Source organism: Melospiza georgiana, chromosome 2 (genome assembly GCF_028018845.1).
Source record: "Melospiza georgiana isolate bMelGeo1 chromosome 2, bMelGeo1.pri, whole genome shotgun sequence".
In the NCBI taxonomy this organism is placed as follows: Eukaryota; Metazoa; Chordata; class Aves; order Passeriformes; family Passerellidae; genus Melospiza; species Melospiza georgiana.
The window spans coordinates 83,009,672-83,030,256 of record NC_080431.1 but is presented as its reverse complement, the minus strand read 5'-3'; the positions used below and the strand labels follow the sequence as shown (position 1 = coordinate 83,030,256).

The 20,585-nt window shown below is 43.5% G+C and overlaps 1 protein-coding gene across 1 annotated transcript; it reads left to right on the top strand.

Moving 5' to 3' along the window:
* The first annotated feature begins 2,733 nt into the window (after window positions 1–2,733).
* MAB21L3 (mab-21 like 3) lies at window positions 2,734–19,472 on the top strand. Its single transcript, XM_058018427.1, has 6 exons — window positions 2,734–2,794; window positions 7,041–7,181; window positions 11,721–12,012; window positions 14,352–14,533; window positions 15,309–15,503; window positions 18,274–19,472. The coding sequence occupies exons 1-6, from the start codon at window positions 2,747–2,749 to the stop codon at window positions 18,505–18,507; spliced, it is 1,092 nt and encodes a 363-aa protein (XP_057874410.1). The 5' UTR covers window positions 2,734–2,746; the 3' UTR covers window positions 18,508–19,472.
* Window positions 19,473–20,585: the final 1,113 nt, after the last annotated feature.

The window sequence follows — 20,585 nt, the reverse complement described above, 5'->3', positions numbered from 1 at the left end:
TTTTCACAAAAGAATGGTCATCTGGTCCAACCTCCCTGCTCAAGCAGGGTCATCCCAGAGCACATGGCACAGGGTTGCATACAGACAGTTCTGGAATATTTCCAGTGAGGGAGACTCCACAACCTCTCTGGGCAACCTGTTCCAGTGCTCAATCAGCCCCACATTCAAGAGGTTCTTTCTCATATTCAGGTGGAACTTCCTGTGCATCAGTTTCTGCCCATTGTCTCTTGTCCTGATGTTTGAAACCACTGAGAAGAGCCCGGCCTCATCCTCTTCATGGTCTCCTTCTTTCCTTCTGTGCTTCTTGAAGAGCGAGGAAAAAGAAATAGCCATTCTTCACTCCCTCTTGCTGGTGTGCCTGGGGAATTAAGTTGTTGTAGGCTCAGAGAAAATATTTTCTCAGGAGATTTTGTTTATTAGCTTTTGGAGCTTGGATCCATCTCAGATTTTCTCCACCTTAGTCTTACTTTATTCAAGCACTGTCGTGGTAGAAGGTCCTGAGAAAGATGCATCTAATGGAGGTTTCTCTGCAGTACCACTACATCAGCTCAGTAGACCTCACTGGAGAAGCCTGGATTCTTCCCACTTTGTATCTACATCCTCTTTTATCTCTGCAGATGTTCTGATTTCTGCTCTGTCCTTTCTCTTCACTCTTTCCTTCTGATGAAGGCTTTTCCCACAGTAACATTCTCTCTTCACACATGGCCATCTGCCTCTACTTTTCTGCTGCATTCTGTGCTATCTGGTCCTCATGTGACTAACACAAGTTCTTGTGAGGTTAAGACTGGCTGCTGCCTCCCATACCACTCCAACGTATTTTTGCTGGTGGTGTAAAGGCCTTTATCAGTTGTGGTATTTACTGTCAGCCAAATAGTAGCATAATATGTGCTACTGACAGGATGGAAATAATGGATGCATTATAATAATAATGATTATGAGTATAAGGTATGTTATTATATAAAGGAAAAATTACCAAACCCACTTCATCTCTCTGCCAGCACCATGTCTCTGGACAGCTGTCATGAGAAGAGACCTTACAGGTGCAAGAAAGAGAGACCCTTGAATCTCTTCTTCCTTCATAATACATATTCAAGGTTCTGAGTATTAATGTGTGGTGGTGTCAAGAGTGTAAAGGAAGTTGTCTGCTGTATATGCAGCTGACTATCTGAGAGGGCACAAGGGACTTAATGTTTTAGGAGCATGCTTATAATGCCATTTAAAAGGCTAATTCTTCTCTCTTGTACACTCTACTTGGATATAATCCCATCCAACCTGCCTCTACAAGTTCTGCTCCAACCTGTAATTTTCACTTACCCTCTTTCAGACCCTGCCTTTTATCTGGTTTCCCTAGCAGAACTCACATAAACTGCTGGCTCCTCAGAGGAAAGGTAGCCAGTAAGTTTTGAAGTGAGCAAGAATGTGGCATGAGTCACTAAACATTGAGGAACCAAGAAAATCTTTGTTAGTGCCCAACTCTAGTGGAAGCTGGTTTGGGAAGTAAATGGCTACATGTCTTTGTGAAGGAGTCCTCAAGTCCCTCAGGAAAAAGACAGTGGCAGCTGTCTGGCATAGGAAGGTTTGCTTTGTAGGTGCTGGAGAAACATATGTCCTGCAGGTATTTGTGCTCCAATCAATCACTTAAATTAATGTACTTCGTATTTGACTTAATGAAGGACATAATGAAGGATAACTAGCAACAACAGTGCCTCTCCTGAGGTAGCACCCAGTGCACACCCAGGTGCTGCCTTTGCCAGCTGCTGCAGAGGCAGTAAATTGGTCAATGGATGTCAAAGATCATTTTCCAGGGGGAAATAGTGATCTTACCCAAAAGTGGAGTGTGCCTTCCTTAATAAGGAATGCTTAGCAGCATGGGATCTCATCTCTATACTCTATCACTCCCTTCCATGTGCTGATGTACCCTTCTTTCTAAAAGCCAGCAAGCTTCACTGGATCAATGAGGCCTGATCAATTGTTTTTGCCTCTGAATCATCCATATGGGGTTGTTAGCTGAGCTGCTGGCAGAAAACGAGAGGCAGCTTTCTGTCTGTTTACTGTAAAGAAAGCGAAGCAAGCTACAGGAGGCGACAGGCTGCACAGTATTTACTGTCAATACAGCCAGAGAGAGAGAGGAGATATAAGGAGAGGGGAGGAGAGGGGAGCAGGGGTTGCAGATTGCAACCCCAGTGAGTGATCTGAGTGTAAAAATACCCATGCATTTTCAGATGGAGAGTGATTAGTCAACAAGGAATAACCGAGAGCATTTAAGAAAGGATGTAGTGAAGGTCTAGCAAGGCAGGGATGAACTAGTGGCATGCAGAGTAATAATGCTGTGCATAAATGTACTGAAGCTGCACTGCAATCTGAAAAGCACTTCCAGATCTGCCCTGAGACAGAGCAGTTGCTGGGGTATTTTTGTGTTTGCCTGCATGCAAGATCCACCATTTAAAAGTAATACGATGAATAATAACAATTGAACTTAGAGAATAATACTTGGAGATAGTTTTCTGAATGAGCTGGATGTCACCATCATAGCTCAGACCAGAAAAAGAAAATTATTAAAAATAGGCATGCTTCCTTCCTTCTCTCTTCTCTTACTCATCCCCAGCACAGAGATAGTAGGTGACTTGAGCTTCACAGGGCAAGAAGGCTCTGAGCAGCTCTCTCTGAGTGTTCCTCTACTTCCAGAGGCAGGTGAACAAGTGAAGACTGAATTCACACTTTAAAGAGCAGCGAAGACCATCTTGCCATGAAACCCTTCACAGATGAAGATGTAGAAATCTACATCCAGAGCAAGGTAAGACTTTATCTGACCAGATTTTCTGTCTCCCACACTAGGTGTTGATTCTGAAGGGTGCCAAATTTGACAGTTAGTTGCTCGCCTGCTGTCTTCATTTCTGAGACAGGATTGGGTGAAGTTTCATGAGAACTGTATTTCTAATGAGATTTCTAGGTTTCTGTTGCCGAATCTTATCTGCTGGTAGCCTAATTTTTCAAGGTGCTTGTCCTCTTCTTCTAGGTATCCTGAATTTTTGTTCCTGATCTGGAATTCCAGATGTGAGCTGTAATTGCCAGCATTTAAATCTAAGGAAGTGTCCTTGCCTCTCTCCCTGTCTGGCGGTCTTGGCTTGACTGAAACAAGACCAACACCAGGCGTTGCCTCTAAGAAAGATTCATGTAGGAACTGCAGAGACAGACCAATATTGTTAGAATTCAGTCATCAGTCTGTCACCTCAGCTTAGGATACTTCTCTATATACCATGATTAAAATATCATGTCTCATTAGCACATGAAGACTGGAATCTCATTTTCTAAGATATTCCAGCCCTCAATTTTTCCCCCATTATGAAATGAAATAAAACAGAATAAAATCTTCAGTGAAACAATTAATAAAAGCTCTAAGTGAGCCATAACATTTTTTAAAGCTGACATATTTCATGGTAGTACTTAGCTAGATCCTGTTTTATAGTCTGCTTTTCCCAACAAAACGCAAGACATCAAAGTGACAAATAATTTCAAAATCAGAAAGTATAAGGTTTTATTTTCTGTAAAGGATAGCCTATTCTGGTACAATGAAGGGGCTGGTAAGAAAGGTTTGTTTTCTCTATGGAAATGTTTTAGTGGCAAGTATGAAGGTTCTCCCAGAAATATACCTTCTTCAGGCATGGGGTGTTGTGCATAGGAAAATCATTCCATGAGAATCTGTTCAGTGAGCTATAACAGTGAATGCTTCTCTGAAGATTTAAAAAGAAGAGCTACAAAGGAGGGAACAGAGGGAAGCCATGCACAGGAAAATGCTCATATGACAGCCATAAGTACAAGGAACAGAAGCAGACTGTAGTTCAGTGAGGCTCATAGTTGCCAATATTTTAGGTTATACTGGAAGTCTGTTTTCTAGCAGCCCTCCAGCTCTGATAGATTCTTATTTCTGCCTGCTCCAGAGTCTCTTGTCCAACTTCAGGCAGTTCAGCTTGTCAAATTCTGCCTGTTTTTGGAAACAGGTCAACCACCTGGTGCAATGAATCTCTATAATACCATAGATTTCATCCTTACGCCACTCATCAAGGGAAAAATTCAAATGCATATGGAGTGGATGTGGCTGGGTAAATAAGAGAAAATCCAAATGTTCTTAACAATTTATAATAAATCCCAATCCTGCTTCCTTCCCCCTTAATAAAACCTTAATTATTCAGGTTTTGTACATTTGTTTTAACACAATTCCCTGAGTTAAGACCTGGTAAGGGGAATACCAGTAAGTCACAGAAGTGACTGTCCAACAAAGACCTTACAATGTCTCTTCTCCCAATGCGTCTGTGCTGGTACCAAAAGTATCTGAGATAAATGCCTTGGCTCTTCAGACTCACATTCTCTTTTCTGATTTTCTGCCCTCCCTTCTGTAGGAAGGTTATATTTTCCAACAGGATGATTAGGGAGCTAATTATAGTTAGCTAATTATAGTGAGCAGCCTCTGTCAGTCACATGCCTATTGTTCTTTTATCCCTGCTCCAGTGATGGGGAGTACACATTGAAAGTGGACTTTAGTGGTACTCCCTCAACTGTTATTTTGAGTGTATACTCTTATAAAGAATTCATGACCACTGTTGTAGCCTAGCCAGTAGGTGATGAAGGCAGAATTAAATGAGGCCAGGCTGGGTTGAATGGATTGTCCCTGGATATTGGAGGTGGCAAGAAATGTTCCCAGCAGGTGCCCCTTAGAGAGAACAGAGCATGAGCAATGCATACAGAGGGCACTCTAGGTCTTTTGAGCTGACCCACAGTGTATACTTTTTATACTCTTCAGTTTAAAAAAAGTCTGGTTTTTGTCTAAAAGCTCTTAGACATGGACAACTTTCTCTGGCACTCACCATTCACTTCCTGGAGAAACCATTAGGTATCTTGTCAAGTTTATTGGACTCTTCTAAGGAGTTGTTCTGGATGAACAAAAATAAGGTGGAGAAAATAGATACAGTATAGATACAGATGGAGAAGTGCCATAAATGATATCTGAGATGAAGAGGTGAAAATGAATATGGGCTAAAATATTTCAGTGGGGTTTTTTTAAAGTACATGTAAGTAGCTAAAACTGCTCTTAGAGAAAAGGATGAATTGGAATGAGGGGGAGGGTGAACTACTAGGGAAATTAAAGGGCATTATATAAACATAAAGGACTACATGGTGTTAAGATAGCAAAGAAGCAGGATGTCAAGAGTGGATGAGAGCTCAGTCAAGGGAGTATGATGCTGTTGTCTGATGTATTTCCCACTTACAAAAGCTGTTCAGCTTAGTAAAAATACCTTTAACTTTGTTGTCTGAGGGAGGAAGGTATTCAAACTCTGCTTGTCTTCAAGTTCAGTATAAGTCAGTTGCTGTTCATGGTTAATGGATGTGAGGCAAGCACTGGCCTGCTTTAGCCCATTGAATGGTCCCTTTTTGTGAAGAAGTGAATCTCTTTGTTGTCCCCTTCCAGGCCCTGGGGACACATTTCAACACACTTGAGTGTTTTTTGCTGATAGTTCAACATTTGACATAAAGGTGTCCAAAAGGACTTCTAAAGAAGTACTTGTCAGTGATATTTTTAAAAGAGAAAAGAGAGTTGTTTAGGTGCTGAAGAAGATGTTGAGTGAAGAGACAAAGGAATTTTGGAAAGCCATAGGTTGGTTTGGGTTGGAGGGCACCTTTAAAGATCATACAGTGCAATTTCCCTGCTGTGGACTGTGATACCTTCCACTGGACCAGGGCTCAAAGCCCTGTCCAGCCTGGCCTTGAACACTTCCAGGGATGGAGCACCCACAGCTTCTTCTGTACTGTAGGCAGCCTGTGCCAAGGCCTCACCACCCTCACAGTACAGAATTTTTAACTTATGCTTTTGCTTCCTTGTGGTCTTTGATAATAACAAAAGACTGTAGCAATTATGTTGACTGGCAATTACACTTTATCATTCACTTTAGTCAGGTGATGGACTCTGTTTCTGATTTTTCTTTCTTGCCTGCAGACAATAAGGTTTAGTAGAATATAGTGAAGAAAAAGAAGAATCAAGAAGAAAGCAAAAGCTGCAACCAAATGAGATGAAGTGTAGGATGCAAAAAGACAGTAAACACTCTTAATATTTCACTCTGCATAAGTAATTCTGGTTGCATAAGTAATGACAAATATGTTAATGAACTTCATTAACAGTAGCTGAATCTCCTCACTTTGCTACATGTGTAAGGATATTTGGAAAATATTAAATGCCCTTTACTAACATGGTTCCTTCACATTCCTCCTGTTGAATCTCCTTGTTCAGATTGTGACAGTCCCCCCTATGGTGCTTCATTTTTAGTCAAAAGTGAAGGTTCAGGTTCATCTTATATTTTGCTGAGTTGTCCACCCCTCACCTCAGTTTTCCCAAGACTCAGACATTTCACTGAAATAATTTCCAATAATTCATTATGCTACTACTTCTTGAAGAATTACCCTTTAAGTCACACAAACACCTAGTTCCCAATGGGACCAGATTTGGAAAGATGCTTTCACACTATCTAGGAGTAGAGTCTCATTTGTACTTCAGCCATAAAGACAGTGTGGATACTTTCAGTGTATAAGGTAGGCATCTAAATGATACCAGATACATCTGCCCCCTGACTAATGGACAGATCTGTAACTCTTGATGTCCTGTCAGCTCTTGGAATGGAACATGTCCTGACTTTGAGAATGGTTGCCATATGCAGGGGAGTAACTGGTATTCTGCATCAAATGGATAAAGAATTGAGACTGTAGCTGTAGTTGAAAACAAATTTATCTGTGTAATGAACTCCTTTCCTTCCATCCAATGGTGTTGGCATGGAAATATCAATTAATGCTCAATAGTCTTGAATATTGACCCTTTGCTGTTCGCAGCTCTGTCTCATGGTAAATTGGTTCCAATACACAGGGAAACAATTTCTAATCTCAGTGCAGCACAAGCACAAATGTTTCAGGATGCTTTAAGCTGATTTGTCTGCTTCCCACTGGAGACAAAGACTGCAATTACCTGCAACATGAAGTGTCTTTCCTGGAACTGACAGGTGGAAAGGCGGCATTACCTGGTTTCCAAAGCAGTGGAGGAGGTGCAGAAAATCATCCAGCAGCTGACTGCAGAAATCAGCTACAAGGCCGTGCGATTCCAGGCCATCTCCAACTCTGGCATCCACAATGAGAACATTAAGGTATGAACAAGAGCTCTAATGCACTCTCTGGCAGCCTGTAGGCAACCAGAAAGTGATTTCTCCATTATGTAAGTGTTTGTATGGGCAGGTGCCTCACCCAAAACACCACAGACAATGTGCTGACACTTCACTGTGGCATTCTAGTGACTGGGTCATTGGCACTCACTCATGGACATCTCACAGCCAGAGGAGCATTCAAGAGAGATGGGTAAATCAAGCAGAGCCTCTTAGAGCTGCTGTGTTTACAAACAGCATCTATTGCCAGAGCTGTCAATCCATAAACAGAAGCCAAAGCTCTTTGGGAGACAGAAAGAAAGTTACACAGCAGTAACATAAGAAAAAATGCTCATGTCTTCATGAGCTATGACCTGTATTTTTCACAGGTGGAAAAGCTGTCAACTCACTAAAACAAAAGAAAGAAAAATTAGAAGTCCTTCTTCTGCTATGAACATTAGAAAGCTTCTTCTGAAAAATATGTTTTTTCCTTGTCATGAATCGGAATTTCTTTTTATTGGGGAAAAAAAAAGGTTATTAGTGGGAGAAGTGAAATATCTCCCTGTTTTAGACCTTCAGACATGAAAATAATAATGCTCTGTCCCAGCTGTGACAGAAGAAGGCTGCTTTTTTCTTGTGACTCCATTACACAAAAGTAACTAGTAAAGACACAAGAAACAATCACAACAATGACAACTTCAGATGAAAACAACTTTTTTCATCTGAACTAGTTGAAATATTAATGTCAACCATTATACTGAACCACAGCCATTTACAGATCAAAACACAGCAAATACACAAAAGCATGAGGCAACACAAAAGCAGAGAGCTGCTTTTTTGCAGCTCTCTGGGACTGAAAGGGAAGAAGTCTTTGTGTGAAGCTGCTGGAAGGGTATGGAGGTGGAGGCAAAATATAATGCCCTGGGACACAGACACTGAGATTCCTAGCTTTGCTGGGATTTTGTGTATTCCAGAGCATGTGGTCTTGTCTGTAGGTATGGCCACAGTGACGTAAAACAGTGCCACATCCTGGTCCACGAGTTCCTGACTGCCAGGCTCTGCCAGCCACCTCTTCTGCTGGAACAAACCTGCTTGGCTAATGAGGTCCGACAGGGCCAGGGTCAGGGTAAAACTGTTGTTCTGGAAAGCAAAGCAGAACAAAACCACCAAGGCAATCTATTATGAGCAGTAACTTGGTATCATAGTATGAAGATCTGAACAAATTCTGCTTGAAAGAAATCCTCAAAATCTGTTCCTTTAAAGGTGGCAGATCTGTTGTTCATGCTTAACTGAACCCAGTGTTACAAATCTGTGCAGGTTACACTCAGAGGACCTGACTAACTGTCCTGTATGTATGGGGAAGCAAAGAACAAGTTGATGAGAAATTATTTTGGTTTGGGCTGTCTCCCTCCAAAAATTGGAAACTTTAATACTGTTGCTGACATACTTCAGCATAGAGGAGATTTGTGTCCAGGGAAAGTCAATGAATTCATATATTCATTATTCCATGTTTCATTTTGCAACATCTTTTTTTTCTGTTGGCTGAATCTATAGGATTTTTCAGAACTTTCAGCTTCTGGCTAAAAGGAATCAATTTAACATGGTGAGACATCTAGATTTGTTGAGAAGCCTCAAGCTCCCTTGTAAATATGAAGGGCTGAGTGGAGAATGGTTACGAAAAGTCTCTAGGTATTCAGTGTTTTCCTGTGACCCATGTAACAAGAAGTCGTGCTTTAATGAAAAACCTGATTTAAAATTCAGAAGAACAAAACAGATTATTTAATTTTTAAAAGTTCTAAGTGTTTGTTTTTGTTGTGGCCCACCATTTTTGGAGCTGTCAACTGTGCAGGGCTGATGCAAAAGCTGCGGAGGCTTCAGTAAAGTTATAATGAAGAGGTCCAGACTGATCACTGGTACTGCACTGCCCAGTGGCATAGCCAAGTGTTTAATCAAGATGGGGGCAATGGGGGGATTTTCCTTTAACAAACTCCAAGCACCCAGGGAAGCTTGCAGCTTTGCTCTGTGAATGAGTGACCTAGCACATGCTTTCTTTCTGTTCTGTGTACTTGTCTTCCTTTCTGCTTCTCTCAGGATCAGCCAGCTTTACTGGCCAAGTGGTCAGCTATGCTTCGGAGGAAGCGCCCATTCCACCCATCCATCCAGGTACAAAGCCTTCCTGGTACCTGACAATCCCTGTGCTTGCTTCCTCCTCACACACCCTCTTCTCCAGACAACTGCACCCCCCAAACTGATCCTTCCATGACTGTTTTGTCTTTTGCACAAGAGCTTGCTTTTTTTCCCCTCAAAGCATAATTATTTTCTTTCTAACCTACTCTTTCTGTCTCCCTGGAACAGCATGGCCAGGTTCACAAGAATGAGGTTGTATTTAATTTGCCCAGCATGCTCTAGACAGGATTTTAATACAGCAGAATTGGCCACAAGTTACATACACCAGAACTGGAGACTCTTGCTCGAACCTGTGACTTTCTGGGGCCCGTGGCCTGCACATGGTGTGTGAGACCATTGTGTGACAGAGCATAGGTGTGGGACTGGGATTTGTTCAGGCCAAGAAGACACCAGCTGCCCAGCTTTACAGTGCTAATCCCAGCCTTGTGCATTCTGTTGTTTTCTGGTAAGCCCCAGGTGGAGAACCCTTGCATTTGTAGGCACTCACATAACATGTGCAGCTCTTCCCTTTGCACTCTATTGGGTGCCAGTGCATACAAGACAGCATTTTGGTTGGGGGGTATGGTTGTTTACCTGCAAATGTGGCTGAGGCAGTGAGAGGAGCAGTAACTGCATGACAGCCATTGTATTTTTTCCTACTGCTCTGTTTCTGAGCTGCCCACAGGATTTCTCAGCCCCTCCAGACCTGATGTGTGCAGATTAGCTTGATCCTCGATGTCATTCTTTCAGCGTCCTCCTGCCTTTATGGTTTATATTTGACAAAAGAGCAGCATCCTGGTGTTTTCCTTGCTATTTCTGTGCTTATGGCTGGCCATCTTTTATTTTCCAAATCTCTTGCCAAGGAGCAGAGAAGACCAGCTGCTCCCTGTGATAGAGAGAGAGATAGGCAGGAGCATAGCAAGGCAGCCCCTGCCCTGTGGTCCCTGAGTGTGACACACACAAGGAGGGCAGCTGGGCCAGCCAAGAGTCTGGATCATCAGGAAAGTCTGCTGGTAAGTCAGGTCTGAGGTCAAGCCACTGCCCCACTCACTGGAGCCCAGGGCTAACCTGAAATGGGTTATTAACCTGGGGTTCTGCCCAGACCCATGGGCAGAAGGTGTGGATAGAAGTCCCAGAAAGGCTGCTTAGGGACAATGAAGCTTGTTACTGCCCTCAGGGGCCTGGTACTTCTGTGGTAATACTTTAAATCAGCTGATCTGAGCTGAGGAAGGCTACCAGAGTGTTTTGGATTGTTACAGGAGAGTGACAAGCATGTTTCATTCACCGTGGGTGTAACCACCTCACACCAGTGGCTGTCACTTCACATCCTGCTCATGCAGCAGCTTCACTTTACTTATGCCAGTGTAAGTTAGGCTTGGTAGCAAGTGTACTTGAAAAGCTCCTAAGCCAACATGGTAAAAATCTGAAGGAATTTGAACACCCTTTCTGGAACCACAACTGCCAGATGCTTCCAAAGTAGCTCTTGGACATGTCTGGCTATGCCCTGGGCCAGACAAATGATGTTTTGTGGTATTTGAGTCACCTCATTCTTTCCTTGCAAATAGTGTCTCAGAACTGGATTTTATTGGAAAATGGGTTTCCCCAAGTAAGGCAAATGAACTGGCTTGCAAACAAGCCTGTTTAAGGCTTCCTTGTCCATTGGTTTCTGCCTCCATCCTTACACTGTTTCTGTCATGCTCATCAGGAGATGCAGTTCCATTATTATAGCAGGCCAGGATCTGGACTTGTTTCTGGGAGTTTCTCTGAGCGTCTGTAGGCTCAGGCATGTCACTTGCCTTATGTCTCTGTCCCTTGAAGTGTCAGTCAAACAGAGTGAAACACTTGTAAAATTAATGTGCCATAGCCTTATTTTGCTATTGTCTGTAGTGGACTTTGAAAGAGATCAGAAAGGTGCACTTTTTGCCATAGTTATTACTAGTATTGGACTCTGGGCTTATCTCAAGTAACAATTCTGAAATAATAACTAGCACTATTTGGGTTTCCCTTGGCTGGATCTCAAAACATATTCATGCCTTTCTGCTTCTTGGAAGCTGCTGGTTATTACATCTCATGCAACTGCAGACTAGAAATAGCAAGAGAAGGGGGAAAACATGGCAGGTGCGGTGGCAAATCAGCCAGTGAGCTCTTATCTTCTAAGGGCTTCACATCAAATGCCTTCTAAGACAATTTCCTTTTAGTCTGCATGCCTCCAAGGTAACCCTTAGACTGGTCCTGGCTGTGTTCAGTTAGTCCCATCATACCATGGTTTGTCCTTCTTTTCCAAGCCCCCACTTTGACCTAGTACTTCCTCAACCCTGTTTTCCTTTAGCTCATGGATCTGCCCTTGTCTCCTCTCTCAATGTCTCTGAACTCTCCCAGGTGTTAGCACCCAGCCAGTTCCTCATCACAGTTCCTCTGCGTGGCCTGACGGGTTACAGGGAGTGCCAGGTACGGCACTGGCGCTATTACACCGTGCATGGAGCCAAGCTCCTCTCCTCCGTGCGAGACCCTGAGGAACTGCACCAGTGGCTGGAGGTGGAGCAGTTCTCAAAAAGCCTCCAGCAGTGGCATGAAGAGGATGTGAACATCGAGGGTGATCTGGTTCCAGCCAAGGTCCTTATCGTCTTCCGGGAGCTGGTGGAGAAGTCGATTGTCTCCTGTAACCTCTCCAGTGAGTTTGGTGGGGACAGGTGTGAGGGAATCCATCACACACACACACAGTGTTTGCTTTGTGTGGTCAGAAGCTGAGCAAAACTCTCCCAAACCAGGAAAACTTCAAGCGATTGCATTGACAGACACAGACCTGCACTGAAGATAGAATTCAGTAGTTCTTGGGCTCTTTGTAGCAAGATGTTACTCCTTTCTTAGGAATTTGGGTAGAGTCTCCAGCCACATCACCCTCTTCAACTAAGAGGCAGCCCTGATTTTTAGAACATTTAGGAGTTTGGGGAAAAAATCTTTCTCTACTACAGCCCCTGCAATATATTTAAATTATTACAGAAGGTAGTATAGGAAAATTGGATACTGGAAAGATGTGTACATCTGAGAAGAATATGTTTGAAGATATTTATAGGGCAGATAATGCTCTGGGGAAACCTTAGCTGCCCACAGCTTTCCAGCATGGGATGGTGGGAACTAAGTAGAGGGACTTCTACTGAAGCAAAGTATGTTGGACAAGTGCTCTTTTCCCCAGTGTCCAAGCTACTCCTGTGGTGCCTCTTCCCATGGCATGTTTCCAAAATGATATTATTCATCGGTAGCCTAATGAGTCTTCTGTATTTCAGAGCAATAGAAGCTATTTCCACTCATCTGATCGCACTCTGAATTGTAGTCACAGGAAAAAAAATGTTAAAGTGAAGCTCTGCTAGATAATGGCATTTTTTTCAGGAAATACTTGTTCTCATTGGAATGGAAAGGTGGATAGGAGTGAAATTTCACCATTGAGGCTGGAAAGACCAGCTGGAACAGGCTTGCTTCTGAGGCTTCACTTATGTGAAAGTTTTTGTGTTGGGTAGCAGTCACATTCACAGTCACATCAAGTTCTTGAGTGAAAGTTGAGTGTTGCAGGAAAGGTACTTGCAAGGACCCCAGAGAGTGGAGTTTAGGTTGATTATTCTGATGCCTTTTTTGTAAGGTCCGCTGGGAGGAGATGGGCTAAGATGAAGTCAGGAGAAGCAATTACCATTTTTGTTTGTCTCTGTGAAGAATGGACTTCCTTCATCCCACAGTATGGCTAAAGTTACAGAAAAACTTCACTGATATCTTTGCTTCCCTGTTTTTTAATTCTTTCAGCACTAGCAAAATCAGTTTTTGAGGTGCCTCACTTTTCATTAGTGGAAAAATAGGTATAAGCATTGCAATGCTTTTGGAAAAGCCATGAACATATTTACATGCTGACACAGTGGTTGCTCTAACACTTTTCAGCTGCTAGAAATCCTTGTTGGGAGCTTGGGAACAGAACAGTTCCTGTTTTGATGCCAGGCTTGGCTCAGCAAGGAAATAGCACATAGATTTTCTGAGGTTTATGAAGTTCTGTTTGGGATGGACTCTACTCTTTGCAAGGTAATTCACTCCATGAATTGCTCCTTAGCCCATGCCACTCAAAATGACGTGGGATAACACTCTGCTTTTTAAACTGCTTATGTTCATCTGCTCAGGCTTTCACTTCAGTGGATTAGAGGATGAACATGCAATTGGCTCAGATGGCAGAGCTGAAGGGACAATGATCCTCCCTCAGTGACTGGGACAGAAATTTCATCCATGAACTCAACTGGACCAACAGGAAACATCCCACAAAGTCCATTAGTTGCAGCTTGCTTTCCTTTCTGTACTCTTAGATTGTGCTGTTCCTGGAGATGAGGCACTCTTCTTTCACACTGAGGAAACTTCTTTCCTCCAAATCACCTTGGAACTAACTTTTCTTAACACTCAGCACTCGCAGTGATGTATAAGTTAGCCTTTTCTGGGTGACTGCTCTGCAAAACAGACCATAAATTCTGGTAGTGTCTTCTGTGCAAGTGCATCTCCAGAAACAAACTTTACAGATACCCCACAAAACATTCTGAATGACTGGCAGTGCTAAGTGTGATCTGGCAAGGGCCTGATCTCATGTTCTCTGAAGGAAGAACATCTTTAGATAGGAAGTGTTAATCTGGTCCTCTCCAATCTACAGTGATCTCCTTGTAGTGTACCATTAGAAATGTTAGGTTGCATCACTTGTCTAGCTTTATTTTTAAGAACCCGATCCTAGGGTTTAAGAGGACCTACAAAGGAAAAAAAAAAAAGCATTATAATTGAGTGTAAAGTTAAGAACTTTGTTCTTTCATCTTCCTGTTCTCATTCCCCAGGATAGACTTGCATAGATTTAGGTTTTTCTTGTATTCTTCATATTATTGAAGATAAAATGTTAAGACAGACCAATAGAACTGCAAGGTCCTAGACAGCCTCTTGCTTGGCTTGTAAAAAAGGACCTTTTTATCTATATTTTCTTCTCTTGTTGTCCTTTCACAGGTAAAGTGACAGTGCTGGAGAGCTTCAGCTCAGTGGTCCGTGTGGCTGTGGAGACGTCAGAATCCCAGGTTGAGGTGGAGCTGGTCCCTGCTGTGGAGATTCCAACGTGCTGGCCTGAGAAAGCCCGGTGGCCTCGTTGCCTTAAGCGTTGGCCTTCTCAGGAAAAAGTGCAATGCATCAAGGTAAACACTGTAAAAAACACCCTTAACTCTGGGATGGAACTTACCTCTCAGGTGTCTGACAGTGTTTTACCAAAGGAAGAACTGCATGGTGATGGCAGTAGGGTTAGAAGATGTATTCTCTAAAGAGAGAGGCAATGTTTCAAAATATTCTGTCAGAATTTATTTGGATTTTGTTTCTGCCCCCTTACAGTGGTGAATTCTATAGAAAAAAAATCTGAGTTAGCTTTTTATTGTGTGAGTCTCTGGCAAACAGTTCAGCCTGCATCACACAGCTCTGACATGCATTAATCTTGCTCTGCCTCCTGTAAGACTTCAGCAAATGGGCTGGTGTCTTGCAATTTTCCTTCCAGCTCAATCCCATCTTTCCCTACAACACTCATGGCTGGATTCTGGCACTTCAGTCCAGCCCCAGCTGCCAAGTTCCTGCAGGTCCCATTCCACCTTCCAGTCCTGCTCCCCTCTTATGCACAAGCTCCTGCTCCACAGCAAAGTGCCTGCAGAGCTGCACCTCTGCTTTAGTGGCACTGCTGGTAATGTGCATGATGGTTCTGGAACAGGATCTCCCTGCAGTAAGTGATACCAGCACACAAGGAAACAATGCAAAATGCACGTTTATTCAACTAAGAATTAAGATGGGAGCACGCCTCATGTTTGCTGCCTCTGCTAACCCTGTTTAGAATAGGCTTTGTGAGGTGTCACACATGCTTTTGTAACCTGCATTGCTGGGAGAAGTTTGCCTCTGATCTGCTGTCCCACTTCCCCTGTTGTTCCACAGTCGCTGGGTTTCGACCTCCTAGCCCGCTCTAATTATCACTGGCAGCTGTGCTTCTCCCGTGCTGAGCACATCCTCATGGAGGGACTTGACGAAGATGGTGGCTGTCGCAGGAAGTGCTTCAGGGTCATGAGGCAGATGAAGGAAGATGTCTGGTGTGCTGGCAATAAGCCTGTCATCACAGCTTATCACCTTCAGGTAGGCATCACCCTGATACCTACCTACAGTCATGGGATCTGTTGCAGGGGCTTCCATCCAGTAATGCCAGAATGTTGTGGTGTAAATCAGTGTAGCACCTGTGTAACTTCTAAGGTAACTGTCAAAACTGCTTTACCTTTTCACTGCTTTGTGGTGGCAAGGAGTTCACTAAATATGTGTTCCAAACTTCAATAAGAAACTAAGGCCTGTAGGAACATTATGATTGCAGCAACATAAATGGAGTCGAGGCCCCTGCTCTGTTCTGACTTCACATTATACTGTTGTCTGTAATTACACACTTAGTTCCTGCTTCTTGACTATCCCAGCCATCTATATCCATCCCTCTCTCTCTGGTTAAAGATAGTGATTTTTTTCTTTATGGATATGCACCAAACAAAACTGTCTTAGGTAAGCATTATTAATGAATTAGATGCAAACTACAGTTCTGGTGGTGTTTCACTTGGGGTAGGAAGGGAAGAAAGAGTTAAAGGGGTGGTGGCATCTTCCCTGCAAGTATTTCAGGGTTCAAGATGACTTCAAACAAGATTTGTGAAGAAGAGAGAGAAGACTCTGCTATGACTGTGTCCCCACATCTGACAGCTGCAGACACCAATGGGCCACAGGCAGCACCATTTGTTAGATTATAGATTTAAAATCCTGTTTTCTGGGACTTCTTCCTCCGGGAGTTGCCAGGGAGAGGCTGTACTTTTCCCACCTTGAAGCCTCAAGCCATTAGGTTCCTACAGTAGTTACTGATCTCTTGGTGTCCAAAACTAAATGCAATGCTAAGATTCTTCCTAAAGAAAAAGCTGGAAAAACCATAAAATGCTGTTACAGTCATGGCACTACTCTAAGTCAAAATGGAGTAAAAAAATATTTGATGAGGCTGATTATAGCTTAGCTGAATGCAAAACTCCTCCTCAGTGCCTGTAAGAACAACCTGGTGGGGAAACTGTCATATGTAAGACAAAGTGGAAAACTATTTAACCCTTGGGAACAATGTTTTTCCCTGGCTAAAGGAGCAGATGTGCAGGAAGTGCTGTTGTATGGACTCTTGATTAAAGTAGGAAACTATTCAGAAGCTCTTCAGTTCTTTACTGTAACTATAGTTCCAGCTTTTACGGCAAGAGAGGATTGGTTTACCAGACAGAAAGGATTTTTCAAAATTACTCACATTAAAAAGAAAAACAGGAGAAAAAAAAAAAAAAAGAAAAATGAGAGAAACAGTCAGTGGTTAAACCAGCAGTTGAGCAGAGGCTTAGTGTTAGGTTTCTTCGCATCCTCAGGTTCCCCCTGTCAGAGGTATCCAGCAATTAGGATTAAACAAGATCCTCTCTGACAGAGGAAATCTGTATCCCAGAAGCTCTGAAAGCCAGAGAGGACCACATAATTGCCCTTCTTTTGCTTACCTGCATAGAAATTGAGTTTGAGATCTGGAATTTCAAAAATATCTAGGTACATTCTGAAAGCCAACTCTATGCTGTAGATAGAGAGCTGGCAGCTAGGGACATAAATGCTGGGGATAAATCACTTGTTTGGGCTCATGACTGGAAAAGCAGCACTGTTTTCCTTTTCCTTCCATTGCAACTGCTGCCTGCTGAAGTAGTTTTAGTGTGTCAGAAGGCAACTGCTCTGCAAGTCTTCTGCAAGGAGCAGCTCTCAAAGACTTATAGCTTGAATTCCTCACTATGTCTTTATTCCCTGGTGACATTCAAGAAAAGGCTTTGTGGTTATTGCAGCTGTGAACAAAAAATTTTTCACATTTGAAAAACTGTTTGAGAAGAAATTTGTCTGCAGTACAACTACAGGTGAAATTCTACCTCTGTAGAAAGAGACAAGTTGAAGGCTGTAGTTCTGCCACCTCTCAAAATGTCTGAGTCTCTTTTTGGGTAGCTGAATTTGCAAAATAAAATTGGGATTCAGAGGATAGTTAAGGGACTTAGCAGAATTATTGAACACAGAATAGGTGATTTTGAACTTTAAAAAGTTATTTCAGGCTGACCAAGGCAGTTAGTATGGCTTTTTTAGTACTGTAAGTCTAAGTTCCTTGAGAAAATTTTTCTCAGTCATGGGAAAGTCTGAGAAAATGCAACATAGACAGTGTAAAAATAATACTATAAGAGCAATAATCGTATGCATTCTGTTATTTTAACTATGTATTTCTCAAATGTTAAATTGTATAAAATAATTTTAGGGGAATAGAACATAAGACATGAAATATCACATGTCAGAAAAAAACAGGCAGCATTTGACCAGAAAGCAAGCCTTGCACCTGCAATGGCTTCTTGGAATCTCAGTCTGTTTAGGATGCAGATCTTCATGTATCTTCAGCACAAATACAGCTGAAGCTAACAAATAATTATGTTGATCTCATTATGCTCTGTCCCTCCTTGCATCTACTGGCTTCTACCCTTGCATAATAGGCCATTTTCTACAGCTTAAAATGCCTGGCATTTCTACAGAGCCTCCTTCTGGAGGATGGCAAATAGGCCAAGATTATTTTAGTGAGATCATTTTCCTTGGGCTCCTGGCTCAGTCAGTGGAGAGTGGCTCCTCTGGGGAGAGATCCTCACCAGGCACCTCCAAGCTGCTCCTCCTGGTCACTTGGGATCCCTCCACTGCAGAAACGTTAACACAGGGAGGTAGCAGCGTGAGTCTCTGTGATTTCCAAGGCTGTCAGCCACTTACCAGCACTAAAAGTGCCTTAGTAAGCTGTGTGAGCCCTCGACAGAACCTCTAACACATCTTCTCTCCCATCTGCTTCTTGCAGACAGTGCTATTCTGGACGTGTGAAAAATACCCACGCACCAAGGATTGGCGCTGCTTCCCTGAAGCCTTTCTGAGGCTGGTACAGAAGCTGCACAAGTGTGTAAGCCAGCACTTCCTCAAGCATTACTTTCTCAAGAACACCAATCTGCTCAAATATGCCAACACCAGTGACCTGGACCTGGTGGCCAGCAAGCTGGCAGTCTTCTTGGAGAACCCTGTTTTCTGCCTGGACTAAGGCAGGCAAAGTCATGTCCCAACCCTGAGTGGATCCCCAGCTCCTCTCCCCACCTGTGGTTGCTCCCTGTGTCCTTCCAGTCGATGTTGCAGCTGGCTCTGTGAGACAGTTGGCACATGCAGCGCTAAAGAGAAGTGTGGAGCTGGCAGCGGTGGGCGGTGAAAACTGATGGGAGGTATCACTTGATGCCCAGCTGATCTAATTTGCTTTCAACAGTGACAGCCTGCCTGGAAGCTACAGCCAGTGAAACCCAACTTTGTGTGTCAGTCAGAGCAGGCAACTGCCTTGTTCTGTGTCTCCAGTCTTGTGGCACCTAAGCTGAAAGGCAGCGCAAAGGAGTCTCGCTCTGCTGCCTCTGTAACCCAGCACTTGTATTGTTGCTGCACTCGCCTTTCTCACAAGGACAGCAGGTTTAATTGCCTGCTTACCTCACAGGCCAGCTCTGCAGAGAGGCAGAGGAACATTTCTGAGGTGTTCTGGAAGCTTTCTCAGAGGAAATTCAATTCAGGGAGATCCTGCTCCACTAGGAATCCAGTAGGGATTTAAACATGCTGCTAGTGTTGAAGAGGTCAATGGAAGCAAGAAGAGGAACAGTGGGGTTTGCCTCTTCATTTTTCTCTCCTCCACTTATGTTTTTCTTCCAATTTCTTCAAATATGTCTTTTTCATGTTTGCCTTTGCCAGTTGTGTTAGTGCCATACATTTAGGGGGCTTTGGCAGGGCAGATTTCACTCCCATCCCTGGCTCTACCAAGCAGGCTGGACAAGGAGCAGGTCTTTCCCTACTTCTTAACACCTATGTATTTTTGGGTGCAGTGCAGAAGAGAGTTTTTTTCAAAGGCTCTTAACTCCAAGACTCTCAGTGCTTTTAATTTTGAGGAAGTTTCAAAACAACATGGATTTTAGTATTTCAAAAGAACAGAGCTTTAGAATTAATATAAAGAATGCTGGATTTAATGTTATTAAATTGCTGAAACTAAACAAAGATAGAGGGGATTTTGGGCTTGGTTTGGTGGGGCTTTTTGTCACATCTGTGCAGGAAAGTAAACAAGTCCTTTGCCAAGGGGGCTGGCAGAGGTGGGATTTGCATCCTGCACTCCAGGGAGCTGCATGAGGTGCATCCGTGGCACGGCATCTCCCCATCGTGGCAGACTCTGGTACAGCCACGTGTCTCCAGCACAGTCTCTGCCTCTGGAGCAGGCTGTCACCTAGTTTTCTGAGCAGGGCAGATACGGGGCAGGAAGGATCCCAGCTGTGTGGTCCTGGCCTGGTCGTGGTCCTGTGTCTCCTGCACCAGATCTCACCACGTATAGACCTGATCCCACCACGTAAACCGTCAGCAGCGTTGCTCCGAACCTCGAATATGCTCCAAGCCACCTTTCCACATGGGTAACTGCATTGTGTGGAACTGTTTCCAACAGTTAACTTCTCTTGCTAGACCTTTGTTCTCCAGGCCCCCTGAATGGGACACAAGTGTCAGTTTCATGATGACACCTCCAGTTCAAGTGTGGCTTTCCTGTTTCCTGTGAGCTGAGCTGTTCCCGTAACGCGCAAGGAGATGCCGATCTGCCAGGCAGAGTCAGACAGCTGTGGCAATGAAGTCATGTCTCCTGTCTCATCTTGATTTTGTCTTGTGGTTGAAGGGCTGGCTTCTGAAGTTAGAGGAGGGCAAAAACAATTCAGACTGTTTGAAAACAGTGCAAAACATTCAGACCTGTTAATCCCAAATTTAATATTTTACTGCTCTGATGTATGGTTCTTGTGGGATTTCGTTGTGGCTGTTGAAGAATTTATCTCCCTTTATAGCTGTGTGAAAAAAAATGTTTCAGTGGTGATACCTTAACTTGGATGCAGCTGTGTATCAGAGTCCTCAGCTGCTGGGGTCACAGCCTGCTGTGACGCAAAACCACGGGCATGCACTGTGTGCTGCACAGCCATGACATGGAATGCTCCACTGCTCTGCCACAGAGGCAGCCTCTTACAGCCAGCAATGACTCAGCAAAGCCAGGAAGTAACCACAGAACGATGGACCCCCGCTCTGAGGCAAGTCTGATCAGTTTTTCTTCTGTTTTCTTCTTGT

What these genes read in the sequence shown, in the direction of transcription:
- MAB21L3 (XM_058018427.1), top strand. Translation starts at nt 2,747, where the DNA reads ATGAAACCCTTCACAGATGAAGATGTAGAAATCTACATCCAGAGCAAG. An exon ending in AAAAAGTGCAATGCATCAAG is followed by an intron (nt 14,534 to 15,308) that starts GTAAACACTGTA and finishes GTTGTTCCACAG; the next exon opens with TCGCTGGGTTTCGACCTCCT. An exon ending in TCACAGCTTATCACCTTCAG is followed by an intron (nt 15,504 to 18,273) that starts GTAGGCATCACC and finishes TGCTTCTTGCAG; the next exon opens with ACAGTGCTATTCTGGACGTG.